This window comes from Lytechinus variegatus, chromosome 1 (genome assembly GCF_018143015.1).
Source record: "Lytechinus variegatus isolate NC3 chromosome 1, Lvar_3.0, whole genome shotgun sequence".
Taxonomy (NCBI): Eukaryota; Metazoa; Echinodermata; class Echinoidea; order Temnopleuroida; family Toxopneustidae; genus Lytechinus; species Lytechinus variegatus.
Genome location: NC_054740.1, coordinates 92,565,077 through 92,580,763, shown reverse-complemented (window position 1 = coordinate 92,580,763; position 15,687 = coordinate 92,565,077). Strand labels below are relative to the sequence as shown.

Sequence of the window (15,687 nt, the reverse complement as noted above, 5' to 3'; positions counted from 1 at the left end):
GAAATTACCCTTATGTCGTATTATGACCTTATAAGATGAATATGAGTTTTATATGCTCAGCCTCTCAAGTAAAACAACCATGTTCATTGTATTTATATGGTTATTCTTGGTAACACACATTGGTAGACTGCATTTTTTTGTCATACAAGACTCATGAGAAGAAAATATTACTCTTTTATTTAAAGTAATGTGTCTGAGTCATTCAGAGAAAAAGAAAGTTAAAAAGAAAAAGCGGACAAGAATTCAACAAAGTTAAAGTATACTTGAGGACTTTTGTTAATATTCAAGTACCTTTCTCTTATTCCTGCCATTTGATCAGGGTCGTCCAGGTGAACCAGGCATACAGGGAGAAATAGGACCAGAGGGACCTCAAGGACCAGAAGGTCCACAAGGTCCACCTGGAGACGTAAGTAATGATGATGATGATGATGGCAAGAATGATGATGATGATTATGCTAGTAATGATGATGACAACAATGGTAACGACAATAGTTTTTATATCAGTGATTATTATGATGGTAAATACGATCATAATAATGAATGTTATAATGATAATCATGATCATAATCATGGAGATGCTGCTGGTATGCATAATAATGGTGATGATGGTGGTCACAGTAATGATGATGGTGCTGATGATTATGATGATGAAGACAATCTTATGCTTTTATCCCTCTTTTGCCCATCCTTTCCCAAGATTTGTGTTTGTACTTCATTTTGTTTCTAGGGTAACTGTGCATGTGATCCTACCAACTTCCCTCCTTCATTCTTTCCTCCTGGAGAGAAAGGATCTAAAGGAGATCCTGGTTCTCCTGGTCCTTTGGGACCTGATGGTGTGCCTGGAGCTCCAGGTGAGTTATTGACCCTTTGACTTCTGAATTACCCTTACCCCTTAACTTCATGCAGTTATGTGTGAGCATATGAATATGATTTCTTGGCAATTTACATACCTTATGAAATTGCCCTTCTAGAAGAAAATTGTTAACATTTCTTAGTAAAAAAATAACCACTTTTAAAGTGAGAGAAATGCAGACTTCACACCCAGAGTGTATGATGTGCATTTCAGTTCTCAGAATTCATTGTTAGATATAATTTGACCAACCACCAATTTCCTTTACTTTAGTTTTCTTGAATGTCTTTGACCAGTTAATGATTCTTTTATTACAATTGAAATAATCACCTTAGATCACCAGTGATAGCTAATAGTGTATTATGTTCTTTTAATCTCCACAGGTTTACCAGGTGTTCAAGGATTAAGAGGATTACAAGGTTATAAAGGAGATCAAGGTGATGGTGGACTGGAAGGAAGACCGGTAAGATTCAAATATTGTCTCAATTCCTGAAGTATTTTATGATTTAGAGCTAATGTCTAATGCTTCTCTAGCAGAATGAAAGTTTCCTATTCATGTTGTAGATTATTTGCTATACAAGTTTGTATTTTGTTAATTTTGTCTTTTGTTCAACAGGTTTACCCTTGCAACAACAACAGTCTCCAACTTTCCTCTTTTAAGAATAATTCTACAGAATTATTTTTGATTATATTATGGAGATAAATTTGTTGTTCACTGTATATGAAGCTTATTGAACAATTGTTGTTTGTTTGAATCCTTATCCTATTAATATAGGGGGCTCCAGGGGTACCAGGAGTTCCTGGGGTAGCTGGAACTAAAGGAGAAAAGGTGAGATATATTTCCTTTTAAAATTCTCTTTAAGCCATGCTGTTTAATCCCTTTCCCTCTCTCTCTCTATGAATATGCTGTGTTTACAGGGTGGAAATTTCTTTCTTTCATGTTTTAATTACAGAAATCTAAGGCAGAAACATGATAAAAAAATAAAAAATGACATAAATCTTTCTTTTGTTTAATGCATGTTAGTATGAAATTCAGCAAACAAATAGTTTAGTAACATTAGCATATGAACTAGTATGTTTTTAACAAAAAACTTATTTCACCAATATAAACAAAATATGAGCACATTCACAATGAATTGAAAAGGACAAGCTTTGTAATATAGGAAGCCATTGGAATATCAATGCTTGATTTGTTATCAACAATATTAATGTGGTAACATTTGAATGAAGGAATCCTGAGTTAGTCTCATTCACTTTTCATCCATGTTAACTACCATGCTTGAACAAAGATGTTATAAATAAAAAATCATTCAACTATTAATCATTCTTTCTCTATAGGGTGATCCAGGTGATTTCTATGTAAACGATGAGGTGTTTATAGGACCACCTGGTGAGCCAGGTCCACCAGGTAGAGATGTAAGTAAAAAGGTTTCATCATGAATATGTGTGATTCTTGCTAAGGATTCGACAGTATTTATTCTCCTTCCTCTTTTTTTTCTTTCTTTCCCTAATCTCTCTATGTGTCTTCATTTATTTTATACTCCCTTTCTGCTTTTGGCTCTTCATTTGTTCAATTTTGTTCTTATTTATTTTTTAGATTCCCCCTTCCCTAAAGATTTTAAGCGACACCTTTTAGTCTTTAAACTTATAATGTAGATGCATGTATCGAGTCTATGCACTTAAAGGACAAGTCCACCCCAACAAAAACTTGATTTGAGTAAAAAGAGAAAAATTCAACAAGCATACACTGAAAATTTCAACAAAATTGGATGTAAAATGAGAAAGTTATGGCATTTTAAAGTTTCGCTTCATTTCACAAAACAGTTATATGCACATCTCGGTCGGTATGCAGATGAGGAACTGATGACATCACTCAATCACTATTTCTTTTGTATTTTATTATATGGAATATGAAATATTTTTATTTACTCGTCATTGTCATGTGAAATGAAGTTCATTCTTCCCTGAACACGTGGAATTCCATTATTTTAACATTTTGTGCTTCAGGCAAGGAGGTCCTAATCGTCAAATTCATAAAAATTGAAATATTGTATAATTCAAACAATAAAAAACAAAAGAAATAGTGAGTGAGTGACATCATTGGATGTAACTGGCTCGTTCATATAACTATTTTGTTAAAAATAAGTAAAACTTTGAAATATCATAACTTTCTTATTTTACATCCAATTTTGATGAAATTTTCAGCATTGTGCTTGTCTGATTTTTATCTATTGGTTCAAATCAAGATTTTTCTGAGGTGGACTTGACCTTTAAGTATTTAGTCAATTTCTTTCTCCTTTTTAAGAAAAAAAATTAATTCAAATCAAAACAGTAAGCTGAGGTTGTGGAAGTCCATGCAATTGTCACTCTGTCAAGCAGATGATGATTTTTTTCCAAGCAAATTGATTAAGGCAGATTTACTCAACATGCTTAATTGTCATGAACATAAATGGAGATAATTGATATAGCTGATAAAACTCCATTAGTGCTCAATACAGATGGCGCCCAGACATTTTGTACTTAACCCTACATAGGCCGGGAGGGGGCCTCGGAGGTGCCCCCTCATTGATTCACGCAATATTTTCACTGTGTTTTTGCTGCGTTGCTCACTGACTTTTTACCTTCCATTCTTGCTCATTCATATCACAGGCACATGTAACAGTGGGACCTTACAGCTCAGACTTTTAAAAGTCAAATCAATGTTAGCCTTTATTTATTGTGAGACATGATTGTTCTTTGTCTATCTCTGTGTGTATCAGGGTCTACCAGGAGAGAGTATCAAGGGTGAGCCTGGTGAACCAGGCAATGGTTATGAAGGTCAACCTGGTAGAGATGGACGTGATGGTTCACAAGGTCCTCCTGGACCTGAAGGACCTCCAGGACCACCGGGTGAACCAGGTTACTATGTGGGTAACGGCAATGGTGTCAGGGTAGGTCCATCTCTCTCTTCCAACTTTTCATCATTTCATATTTTTATTTATCATATGGTTTCATTCTGTAGCTATTTATTATGCCTGAATATATTAATACATGATTATAAAATATGTTATGAACATTGTCAACATGGCTTTCTTGAAGTCTTAGAGAGAGTTCCTTAGTTGATATCCTGTTTGTGCACATGGTGGAAATATGTTTCTCACCACCTTCAGTGCAGTTTAAGAACAAAAATAGCATGCAATGATATGAAACATACAATCAATTACATGTAAGTATAAACAAAATTTAATTCTTGTACAAAAGGGATTTTCATAATATCGACAAGAAGCACCTTTTTTTATTCTATTTGATGACTCAAGGCGTATTTGAATAGCTGTAAGCCTTGGGTATGGTGATGTAGATAAAACCAGATTGTAAGATTGTGGCCTATTATATACTCTCTACAGGGACCAAAGGGTGAGCCAGGACCCCCGGGAGAGCCAGGAAGGATGGGTGTACCAGGTTCCCCAGGGTTTGATGGAAGACCAGGATCTAGGGGTCCACGTGGACCTCAAGGATCTACTGGTTATGGAGAACCTGGACCTCCTGGTGAGCCAGGACCACCGGGTCAACCTGGAAGCAGTACTGGTGGTGATGGGCATGGTGGTGTGCAGGTATGTACATTGATAAGTACTGAAACAATGCTATATTGCAGGGACCATAAAGTTTTGTAATGAACTTATGAATGTAATGAAGAAATTCCAGCCCTTTTCCAGAATCATTATTCACCTCTTGCCAAGAGATAGGAAGGGGGAGGGATAAGCGATTGTGAGCACTTAAACTTCAAATGCAGGTAACATACTATTCTTTGATTACGAGTGTCTTCCATTTTCTTTCCAGATGGCCAAGTTCAATAGTATCCAGGATATGTTGAATGGCATGAGAGCATTGGAGGTTGGGACTCTGGCCTTCATCATACGGGTCCAGGAACTCTATATCAGGGTTGAAACTGGCATGCAGCAAGTACTGGTAAGAGGGACTAAGCCCTAGACCTCCTTTTAGGATTATTGTGGAATTGGAGGAGAGGGAATTCAGATTGGAGTGTATTACTTACAGTGATACATTAAGTCAAGAAGTTAAGATAGTGTTAGTCCAATACTTGAGATACTTTGAGATCATGAAATAATCTCATGAATGAGCTTTGTGAATGCGGTATTTTAGAAAAGGTAATAGATGTATTAAGTAATTATATTTCTTTTGATTTTTTTCCATTTGAACCTCTTAGAGTTCTTGACAAACGTTACAGAAATCCTTCTCTTGTCGATGTTGATATTTTATTCTTATTTAGGAATTTACAATGAACAATGGGTCATGTAGTATGTGGCATGATTGTCAATCTCTGTAAAGAAGTGATGTAGATCATATGACATCTCTCAATGTAAATGGAATCATTTTTCATAGTTTCTTTGAATTATATTTTCAGTTTGCATGCAGGATATTCTCTGTTTTTTATGTCAACTTTCATTTTTATATTCTATTACATGTCACTTCTGTGTTTGATTTTGTTATGTTATTTAAAGTTTGTCACTGTGTGGGCAGTTCTGGATCATAAAAGTCATCTAGTTCTCTTTCAAAATTCCTTATTTCTGATCTCCAGCTATTTCCCTTATGCTAACCATAAATCTGAATGATGTAATTTGTAGACAAGTTTTAGAACCATTCCTTCTTGCATAGTAAAATGGGCAAATCCAACATGAATGTATTAACTATGACTATTCAGTACAAAGAATTGATATTGAATTTAATCATTCTAATTGAGCAGGTTTTCTAACTTCTAACTTTTCTTTAGAAATGAATGATTTTCATCAATGAGATACCAAATCTTTTATTTCAAAAGCCATTTTTATCAAATGAATAAGCAAAATTAGATACATGTTCAAAATTGTCTGCTTGATTTTTCAAAGGGGGAGCAGTCATGTTTTTTTTTTCATTTTGTAAGAGTTTACAAATAATGTTTTAAAGAAAAATATAAGAAAAAAATATATATTTGGCATTAATGCTTCAGTTTTAAAGAAAAATTGTAAAATGAGATGACTTTTAATGGGTTTGTGTTTTTTTAACGTTGTGGTATTTTTACATTATAGTGGTATTTAAAAATACATTGGGTTCTCAGGTATGAGATTGAGCTATGATTTGTGTTACTGGACTTAAAGTACAATTAAACATTCACAAATGGAATTCATATGGGCTTGGACCACATTTATGGATATCTAATGGGTAAAGTGATACTCATATCGGCAAGAGTGATACTTACCTTTGACCTGCCGCCATGAAAGTATTAATGTCTTCCTTCCTACAGCTGGGAGCTACCTTTACCTTACCACCAACCTCTGAACCACGCCCGCAACCACGCCCTCAACCACCCATTACATCGAGAACTACTACTACTACATTAACACCTACCACCACTGTAAGACTTATGGTTTATCATCACTCTTATCTGTCTGTCTTTCTCTTATGCTTTTGCCTGTCACCTCTTGTACTATCCATTATCTCTCAATTTTTTCTTATTTTGTCATCTGTCACCTCTTATACTTTCCTTTTATGTCTCTCTTATGCTGTTTATTTTTCACCTCTTATACTATCCCATATCTCTCTTTCTCTTATGCTGTTCATCTGTCACCTTTTATACTATCCCATATCTCTCTTTCTCTTATGCTGTTCATCTGTCACCTTTTATACTATCCCATATCTCTCTTTCTCTTATGCTTTTCATCTGTCACCTCTTATACTATCCCATATCTCTCTTTCTCTTATGCCGTTCATCTGTCACCTCTTATACTATCCCTTATCTCTCTTTCTCTTATGTTGTTCATCTGTCACCTTTTATACTATCCCATATCTCTCTTTCTCTTATGCTGTTCATCTTTCACCTCTTATACTATCCCTTATCTCTCTTTCTCTTATGCCGTTCATCTGTCACCTCTTATACTATCCCTTATCTCTCTTTCTCTTATGCTGTTCATCTGTCACCTCTTATACTATCCCTTATCTCTCTTTCTCTTATGCTGTTCATCTGTCACCTCTTATACAATCCCTTATCTCTCTTTCTCTTACACCATTCATCTGTCACCTTTTATACTATTCCTTATCTTTCTTTTTCTTATGCGTTCATCTGTCACCTATACTTTCCTTTGTGTCTCTTTCTCTTATGCTGTTCATCTGTCACCTCTTATACTATCCCTTATCTCTCTATCTCTTATGCCGTTCATCTTTCACCTCTTACACTATCCCTTATCTCTCTTTCTCTTATGCCGTTCATTTTTCACCTTTTATACTATCCCTTATATATCTCTCATGCTGTTCATTTTTCACCTCTTATACTATCCCTTATCTCTCTTTCTCTTGTGCTGTTCGTCTCTCACCTCTTATACTATGCTTTATCTCTCTTTCTCTTATGCTGTTCATCTGTTACCTGCCATGCTATCCCTTATATCTTTTCTTCACAAATACTATCTATCATTACTTTTATATCTTATTTCCCTGTTGTTTGCTCACTTATGATCACTCTTCTGATATCCCTTATATCTTCATATATTCTTCACTTATGCTATCTATCATCACTCTTATTATATTTCCTATCTTCCTATCTTTTGTTCGGTGATGTTCTTTGTATATTTCCTTATCTCTGTATTGATTCATCATGTATTGAAAAACTTATACTCTTTTTAAAGCTCACTCCTTTCTCTCTCACTTTCTCTTGGTTTATCAATATTTTACCTTTCACATCTGTTCTTTCATTGTAATACTCAATCTGTTTTTCTTTCTTTCACATATCTCTGCACTTCCCTACATCACATATTGTAAAATTTCTTGCTTACCTAAGGGTTGTCTTTGATGTATTACATATATATTTCTTTCCATAGTGTTATTATTTTCCACCATGCAATGCAGTATCATGTATCTGTTTGAATCTATTATTTCATAAAGGCCTTTTTTTTGTTAGAAGCAAATCTTCATTTTCCCTGATTATTCTGAATGCAACAATTTATATCCTGATTTTTACCTTTCTAAATTTTTGCAGTTTTTACTTTTACCCACATGTATTATAAATTCACAGAGCCTTGAAAATTAATCCCTTTTATACTGCATAGCACCCGTATCTCAGTTTTTCTAACAAAATACCCCTGTAAATTTACCAATGCAAATCAAGTAGACAACGTAACATAGAACTTACTGTAAATATTGTATCAACTCTGCATCTATTTTCTTCCCGTGCGATGTTTTGTAGATCCATTTGGTGTTCTACTTCATACTGATAATTGCTTTTCAAAGTGAATCCTTTCTTTTGCCAAGATTTATGCTTCAACAAAGAAAACTTATTTTTATTTTCAAGACAGGTCTGATTTTACTTTGATTAATTTCATTGTCAATATGTATTAGTCTTACATAACTGTTTTCAAAAATGTTTCCATTATGTATAGATGTACCATGGGTTAAGTAAAACACTGCATGATTATGAGATGTATAAATAGATGGTATATTTGCATGTGGGTTGTCAGTTCGTGAATTGGTTGATAGACACCATCTGTATCATTTACATCTCATGTGGCCAAATAATTATATAATTGGGTATTTCAGCTACTGCTACATGAATGAAAATTTTCAGATCGATCCATAATTTCTTTCTTTAGTGCCAATTTGGTGCTTAGATGTTATTAATGCTTCTTTCTCCTCCAGCTTGCCCCTTTTGTGGAACCAACAGAGCCCCCTCAAATACCAGGACCAGGACTTACATATAGACCTGAGATTGAACTACCTGGACCTGAAATACCTGTAGCAGATCAACCTATGGTAAGAAAAAGTAGAACCAACAGTTTATTTTTTCAGTGAAATTACAGTTTTCCCATTTATTTCTATTAAAATTATTTTTTTCCTAGTTATCATGATAAAGCAAACTTACTGTAAAAGCAAATTGCCATGATTATAAGTTCTTATGAGAAGTGCTAAAAGTATTTTTTAAATAAATGAATTTCTTTCATATAAAATCACAATGATCCGATACTCTTTGACTTCTAGGAAAAGTTATTACAAATCTTCAACAAATTTCACCATGCATAAAACTATGAAGTCTCATAGAATATCTGGAGAAATCGAAGCTGCTTGGGAACTCCATAATCTCTCTATTGGTTTTGTAGAAAGCTCAATAGTCAATATTTTCTTTGATTCTAGAACTGACCTATCCCATAATCCAAAAAGTGATTTCCTTTATTACTTTCAGCTTTACATGTACGCTCTAAATACACCTCACATGGGTTATATGATTGGAGGCATTAGTGGTGCGGACTTTAAGTGTTGGCAACAAGCGAGGGCAGCAGGACTAAAAGGAACCTATCGAGCATTCCTTTCATCGCCTCTACAAGATATCAAAACCATAGTTAGGAAACAGGATCAAGGCCTACCCATTGCTAATGCCAAGGTAATGAAATATTTAAAGCTATTTATGTAATATGTGTGAGCTTTTTTTTCAATTTTATTTATTCTGAATTTTGAAGAAAAGGATTGATGATAGTAATAGTTCTAGGAGCTGACAATGAGTACTATACTCCAGAATGTCTAATACTTAAACAGACGTAATTATCTTATTCTTTAGTTATCGTTTCAAATCAATTTACAGCTCAAATACTCAATACTAAAATTTGTACATATCAATAACTTATCCACTCTTATGGCACCACGAACAAGGTTTCTTTTGATTTTGATTTTTTAATACCTTTATATTAGGATATTAACTTACAGTTATTCTATTCTCTGTTCATTGATATGAAATGGTATGGTAATGTAGTTTTGATTTTTTTTTAATCTGTAAAATGGCCTCTATTCATAAATGCAGCCAGATGAAAAATTAATGCTTAAATGTACGAAAAACTGGAATATGGAATATGTCTGTTATTTTCAACCTTACAGCAAGAAGTTTTGTTTGATTCATGGAGTGAACTCTTTAAAGATGAAGAAGGAGCTCCATTCCAAGATAGCTTCCACATATATTCCTTTGATGGTAAAGATGTGATGACAGATGATACATGGTAAGTTATTAACAGAGATGATACAACAGACTTGTGAATATAAGACAGATTATAATCTGATGAATATTAATGTGAATTAACAAATATCCAGTCATAGATGTAAATTAAGTATTTTACAACGCCTATACACGAACAAATGGGAGGCTGAATGTCAAACATTCGTACTGTTGCACGCAAGATGTACAATCTAAAATGTACCGTTGCACGGCTTTGGGAGGTGACGTCACTATACGATTCAGTTCATTGCGCTCAGTAAATGAAGGTTAAATACGCGCATAGCTTGCTGGCTTCATGCGCAATGCTGCCCGAGGTCTTGTACGCTTGTGGGATTTGCTTTTTGCTTTCAATTTTTTTGCTCCCTTTTCATAGATACTCCAAGAAAAAACTACCTTTTCCCCGACATTTTCGCTAAAGTCCGAGGCATTGTATAACACAAATAGAGAATATTCTTATTTGTGCAATGGTGCAAGATTTCGCACCATAGCACTTATGCCTATTCGCTATTTGTATATCAACAGCCTTATGAATATTGATATCAGTGTAGAGTTATAGAAAGAGTTGTACAACGCCTATTTAGCTTGTTGTACGCGAGCAAATGGGACGCTGAATGTCAAACATTCGTACCGTTGCACAAATGACGTACCATCCATTTCATTGAATAAGGTGACAATGCGCGTTGGTACAACCCGCTGGCTAAATGCGCAATGCTGTCCAAGATCATGTGCGCTTGTGGGATTTTGCTTTTCGCTTTCAATATTTTTGCTCCCTTTTTGTAGATTACTAGAGGGAAAAAACTCTTGTTTTTTCCATATTATCACTAGATTCCGAGGCGTTGTACAACACAAATAGCGAATATTCGTGCAATGGTGCGAGATTTCGCATTCGGTGAAAGAAAGAAACGCTCTATTCAACTCGGCTAACGCCTCGTTGAATAGAGCATCTTTCTTTCACCTCATGCGAAATCTCGCACGATCGCACTCATGTCTATTCGCTATTTGTATACTAGTGTATTGTGAATATTCATATTTCTCATTTGTTATACGATTTTCTCTTGTTAGAATAGGAGACAATTTTAAATGCGTGACATTGATTTTGAGAACTAACAAATTGTAAAATGAACAAGATTCATGAATTATTATCTTATATTTTTCATTCTTCTAATTTTTTTCTGTGATCTTATTTTATGTATTCCCTTTCGCATTTATTTGCCTGCTATATTGTTCTCTTATTCTAGTCTTGCTTTATTATTTGCTTTTTTTTCATTATAACTTGAACTGGTACTGTATTTGTATATTCTTTTGCAAAAAAAAAAGTGCTGATAGTTCACAGGAAAAATATATATACTCATTAAATTATCTCCTTTTAATTCCTTTTTTTTTCATTCAGGCCTGACAAGTACATCTGGCATGGATCCTATGCCAACGGGGAAAGAATGTCTGAGAGCTTCTGTGAAGCATGGAGGGCAGAAAATCATTTTGCTCGTGGCCAAGCTAGTCTTTTATCTGATCATAAACTATTAGGACAAACTGAGTTCCAATGTAATAATGCCTTTGCTGTTCTATGTGTGCAGACTGCTCAGCTGAATGCCAGGAAGTAATATACCATTTTCTTTCCAGAAAAAAAGTTCTTTAAAATATATCTATTCTTTGAATCTCTTTGAATAAAGATGCTTTGAGATATCATGGAATATCCTGTAAGTGAATCGGTGATTGATGATGTATTCAAGGAAGTGTAATGAAGATATCAGCAGTTAAGACTGCCCTGTTTCTTTTACAGAGATGTCCTATATTGTCCAATTTAATCAGTTTCCTTGTGCCATTTGAGCAAAATTCTTCACAGTCAATCTTCTTCAGCTAGACAGCCTATGGAGTGTAAATATATGAAGAACAAAGTCTTTTACTCAAAGTAATTTAATAACATGTTTTGAAATCTCTTGATTTCTCTTTGATATTCCTATGTTAAAACTTTATGAATATGGCCATTTTTGTCTTTGACAGGAGGGAATATGTTGACCTTTTTACGATATGGATGTATGCATAGGAAGAATTTAGTGTGAAATAATGTATATTTCTTGGAGTTAAGCTCAAACCTGATGTACTGTACTGGGCAAGTACTTGCTAGAGTATAAAGTGTAAATAATTATTTATGTTGCAACAAAAAAATATTTTATGACAATGAGGAAGATTTGTTATAAATAGGACAAGTGGTTATATCTTAGGAAAATCATCCAGAAATTGATGATTTTTAAAAATCCTTCCAATTGGGCCTTAGATTGTCTTCCATGTCGGTTTGTATGTGATATGAAGGTGGATGCCGCTAGTACAATGAAGTATACAGTGCCAGTTTATAAGTTGAATATTGAAATCTAATACACGTGTACTTCCTGATTTAGTATTCTTAAAGTCATATCAATATTATTAGATTACAATACTTTAGTTGATTAGAAAACATTTGGAAAAGTAGAAAAGGATTTTTTTCTCAGTGTGTGTTTGGCAAGGTTCATATACTAAAGGCAGCACAACCAAAAACATTTTGATAAGTATGACATTATCTTGATTGTTGATACAGTCCTTTTACTGAGGTTTATTATCTAACACTTTCATCTTGTCCGAGTTTAGATTATGCAATTATTATTCTTTTCAAAAAAATTCTTGATTATTTTTCATTGTGTATGGTCATCATTACTAGTTAAAAAAACTTACTAGAATAATGAATTCAGACGGAAGTACAAAATGGAACTATTATTTACCCGACAGGTTGGGGCAAGTAATTCATTTTTCTCCCTTATTTGCTCATACAGTATTTAATGTATCTCGAGGGTTTCACTAACTTTTGAGCATGTATTCTAAACTTCAGACCAAAATCCCTTGTCATGGATTTTTTAAAAGTCAGTTGATATTGTCCTCACTTTTTTTTTTACTCATCAAAGAGATGTGTGATGAAGAATTGTTCTGTAGTAAAGCAGTATCCAGACTGGTCAGAGTATACTCAGGGGGGAAACAGAAATGAAAAGATTTGAACTCATCTATGAAATTGTCTTTCCTAGTAACATTTATGTAAAATGTTTCCAATTTCAAACTGTTTATATTTATCTCTATGATGATCAATTGAAGAAATCAATAGTATCTGTAGTATTTTTGTACAGACTAGTTAGGCATTATTTTTCTTGTACATGTACTATTCTTATATCAGTGAAAATGAGATATGGTTCTAAATTATGATGTATTTACTAAAAATTTTAATAACTTTTTACTAGTTACATGAAAGATCATGTCAAAGCAATTAGTATTGATTTTTTTTAAAGCAGGTTTCATTCATTTGAGCTTTTTATATGTACTAATTTGCTTTATTGTAGGATTCAAGATGAACTTGCTTTTTAGGAAAATCTATGGATCTTATTTTACCTCAGTATGTGAAATTTACACATACCGTGCCAAATCTAACTAATTTTGGTGCTAATTTCATATTGCAAAGATAAAAAAAAATTGCATAGCTTGTCAAGAATTATATAGTAAAGAGAAAGTGAATACTACTTGCTTTTAAAGATTGCCTCTGTAAATAATTTGACTATTTTACACCAATTCCCCTGTTTGATTGTAGTTTGCTACTATGTAGATATCTGGATATGAAATGTTGCTGTAGGTATTAAACACAATTTTGAAAGTCAAAAGCTAATCTGGTGCTATATTTATATTGAAATTACAAATATTTGTGCTCAAACATCTATTCGTAGCTTTTGTTTCATTTTGCCCCTTTTTATCAATTTTTTATTCATTCATTTATAAAAGTAGATGTAGTTATGGTATGAGTAATGTAAACTTACTTGCCTGCTTGCTGCCTTTTTGTACTAGTTGGTAGGCAAGTAGTCCAGCAATTAATGGAAATACAATCTTTCAAACTCAAATGTGTAAGTCAATTATGATTATTTGTAAGTTGGTGGGGAAAACATAAACAGAAGAAATATCATTGCTTTGCCTCCTGTACAAGGACTGAAATTACCCTTACTCTTTTCAAACCAGTTACATGTTTTACCATTGTCTTTATTGACTCCTGTATATTTATCTCAGGCACGAAAGAAATATGCTGCATTTTAACACTCACTACTCAGTTGCAATCTTGGTGATTTTTCAAAGCTGATTGTAAAACCTCCTTTATTCCTTGACATTTTTATATTTTTTTAGGCTATTTGAATACTGCGTTCATAGAAATAAGCCAATAAAATGTATTATTTTGGCACCAAAGCTTTGCCATTGCTCTAAAATTTAGTATACTAGTAGATCTTTGTGTTCTACCATTCAGAAATAAGTCTTAACAATTTTGCTTTTGCTGCATTAAGCAATGAGGCTATCATTGGAAAATGTAAAGGAGCTATTTGAGATTGACAGATTTTCATGAATTATTTTATGCAAAGATGTGGCATGCTTTATTCTTCCCCCCCCCCTTTGTTTACAACATTTCTTTTCACCTCATCTCGCGAATAAAATTGCTGGATGCTAGGCTTTTAGTTTATTATTTTGTTAAAAGTATTTTGTATAAATCATGCTTGCCAGGTGCCTAGGCTTACTCTACGATTTTGTTTTTTTATACAACTCATTAGTGCCATTTATGTTTGAATGTAAATGAGTTTTTTTTTATTTGTTATGTTTGTATCTTATTTATGAAACATTTAGGAATTTTGTAGATATTTGTTTTATCAATAATGTCAAGATTTAATTTGCAGATGATCTTTTGACCATTTATTCCTGTGGAGTCAGTATGATTTTCAGATTACATTTAAATCAAGTAGAAGTCCCAAAAGATGATTATTATTTGTTTGGCGTCACCTGTGCCTGGGAGGCGAAAAGCGAACTGAATCACTATGACCCGCAGGTCTCTCTTCCCGATATAACTGATTGAGGGGAGTGCAGGTGGACCACTACACCAGGGTTTCCCCTACTCTTATACGAATAGTGCAGTGGGTATTTAACGTACAAAGGTGGTGACTCTCCTCTACACGGTATCTCCATTTAACCTATCTGAGGGACATTAAATAATTGAGCATCTTATCCCATGAACCAGTATATAATTTTAAAAACAAATTTAAGCAAGGAACCATAGCCACATTCTATATACCAATCTGTCTTGTTAAAATGTCCACAAAGTGTGATGTAATGAATGGGAAATCTATGTAAAATTTGAATGTTTGAAAATAATCATGTATATCATTGTGTTGGTCTATGATTAAGTTATTAAAACTTGTTGAATTATGAATGGTCTCCAAAACTAATCTTATGTCATTTTATACAGTCCCAATGAAGTCAGATTTCTGGATTCTGGTTACAAATGTTTGTAATCGAAACCTATGCAATAAAACATACGTTTACAAAGAAAATTTCATTTGTGATTTGCTAACTGTATGTTCTGTTTGAGAAATGAAGAACTTTAGCTGATTATGTAGATGTTTGATAATTAGTTCCTTCAACATAACACCACCATCACTATAATCATGACTACCACAACAACCATTATCCATACCAACAGCAACATAATCATATATGGAAGCATAAAAGAGCCACCCAAATGTTCAGATAATCATCTTGTTTTGTCTGTATCCTTTAGAAAAAAAGACCTCGGATCTCATCCTTTTGGAAAGATGAGATGACAAGATCTTTGATCTCGTCATGTGGGATCTTCTTTAAATGGGATGCAAATGTGACAAGAATTGAGATCTTGTAATCTCATCTTTTCCAAGGATTGTAAACATGACATGATGAATATCTGGGTGGCAGTTGTCAAGCTTCCATATATAATTACAAATATAAATGTATCATCACAATCACCATATTATCAACAACC

At 33.7% G+C, this 15,687-nt stretch overlaps 1 protein-coding gene across 1 annotated transcript in view; it reads left to right on the top strand.

The window, feature by feature from the left end:
* The window catches only part of LOC121428770 (collagen alpha-1(I) chain-like), a 63,956-nt gene extending 49,276 nt beyond the window's left edge, over nucleotides 1-14,680 (top strand). The window contains exons 26-38 of the mRNA XM_041625593.1: nucleotides 320-406; nucleotides 728-851; nucleotides 1,234-1,313; nucleotides 1,626-1,679; nucleotides 2,189-2,266; nucleotides 3,610-3,780; nucleotides 4,234-4,440; nucleotides 4,667-4,795; nucleotides 6,126-6,236; nucleotides 8,507-8,620; nucleotides 9,048-9,245; nucleotides 9,734-9,852; nucleotides 11,239-14,680. Coding sequence (XP_041481527.1) covers nucleotides 320-406; nucleotides 728-851; nucleotides 1,234-1,313; nucleotides 1,626-1,679; nucleotides 2,189-2,266; nucleotides 3,610-3,780; nucleotides 4,234-4,440; nucleotides 4,667-4,795; nucleotides 6,126-6,236; nucleotides 8,507-8,620; nucleotides 9,048-9,245; nucleotides 9,734-9,852; nucleotides 11,239-11,449 — 1,683 coding nt within the window. The 3' untranslated portion in view covers nucleotides 11,450-14,680. The remainder of the gene's footprint in view (nucleotides 1-319; nucleotides 407-727; nucleotides 852-1,233; nucleotides 1,314-1,625; nucleotides 1,680-2,188; nucleotides 2,267-3,609; nucleotides 3,781-4,233; nucleotides 4,441-4,666; nucleotides 4,796-6,125; nucleotides 6,237-8,506; nucleotides 8,621-9,047; nucleotides 9,246-9,733; nucleotides 9,853-11,238) is intronic.
* The last annotated feature ends 1,007 nt before the right edge of the window (nucleotides 14,681-15,687 follow it).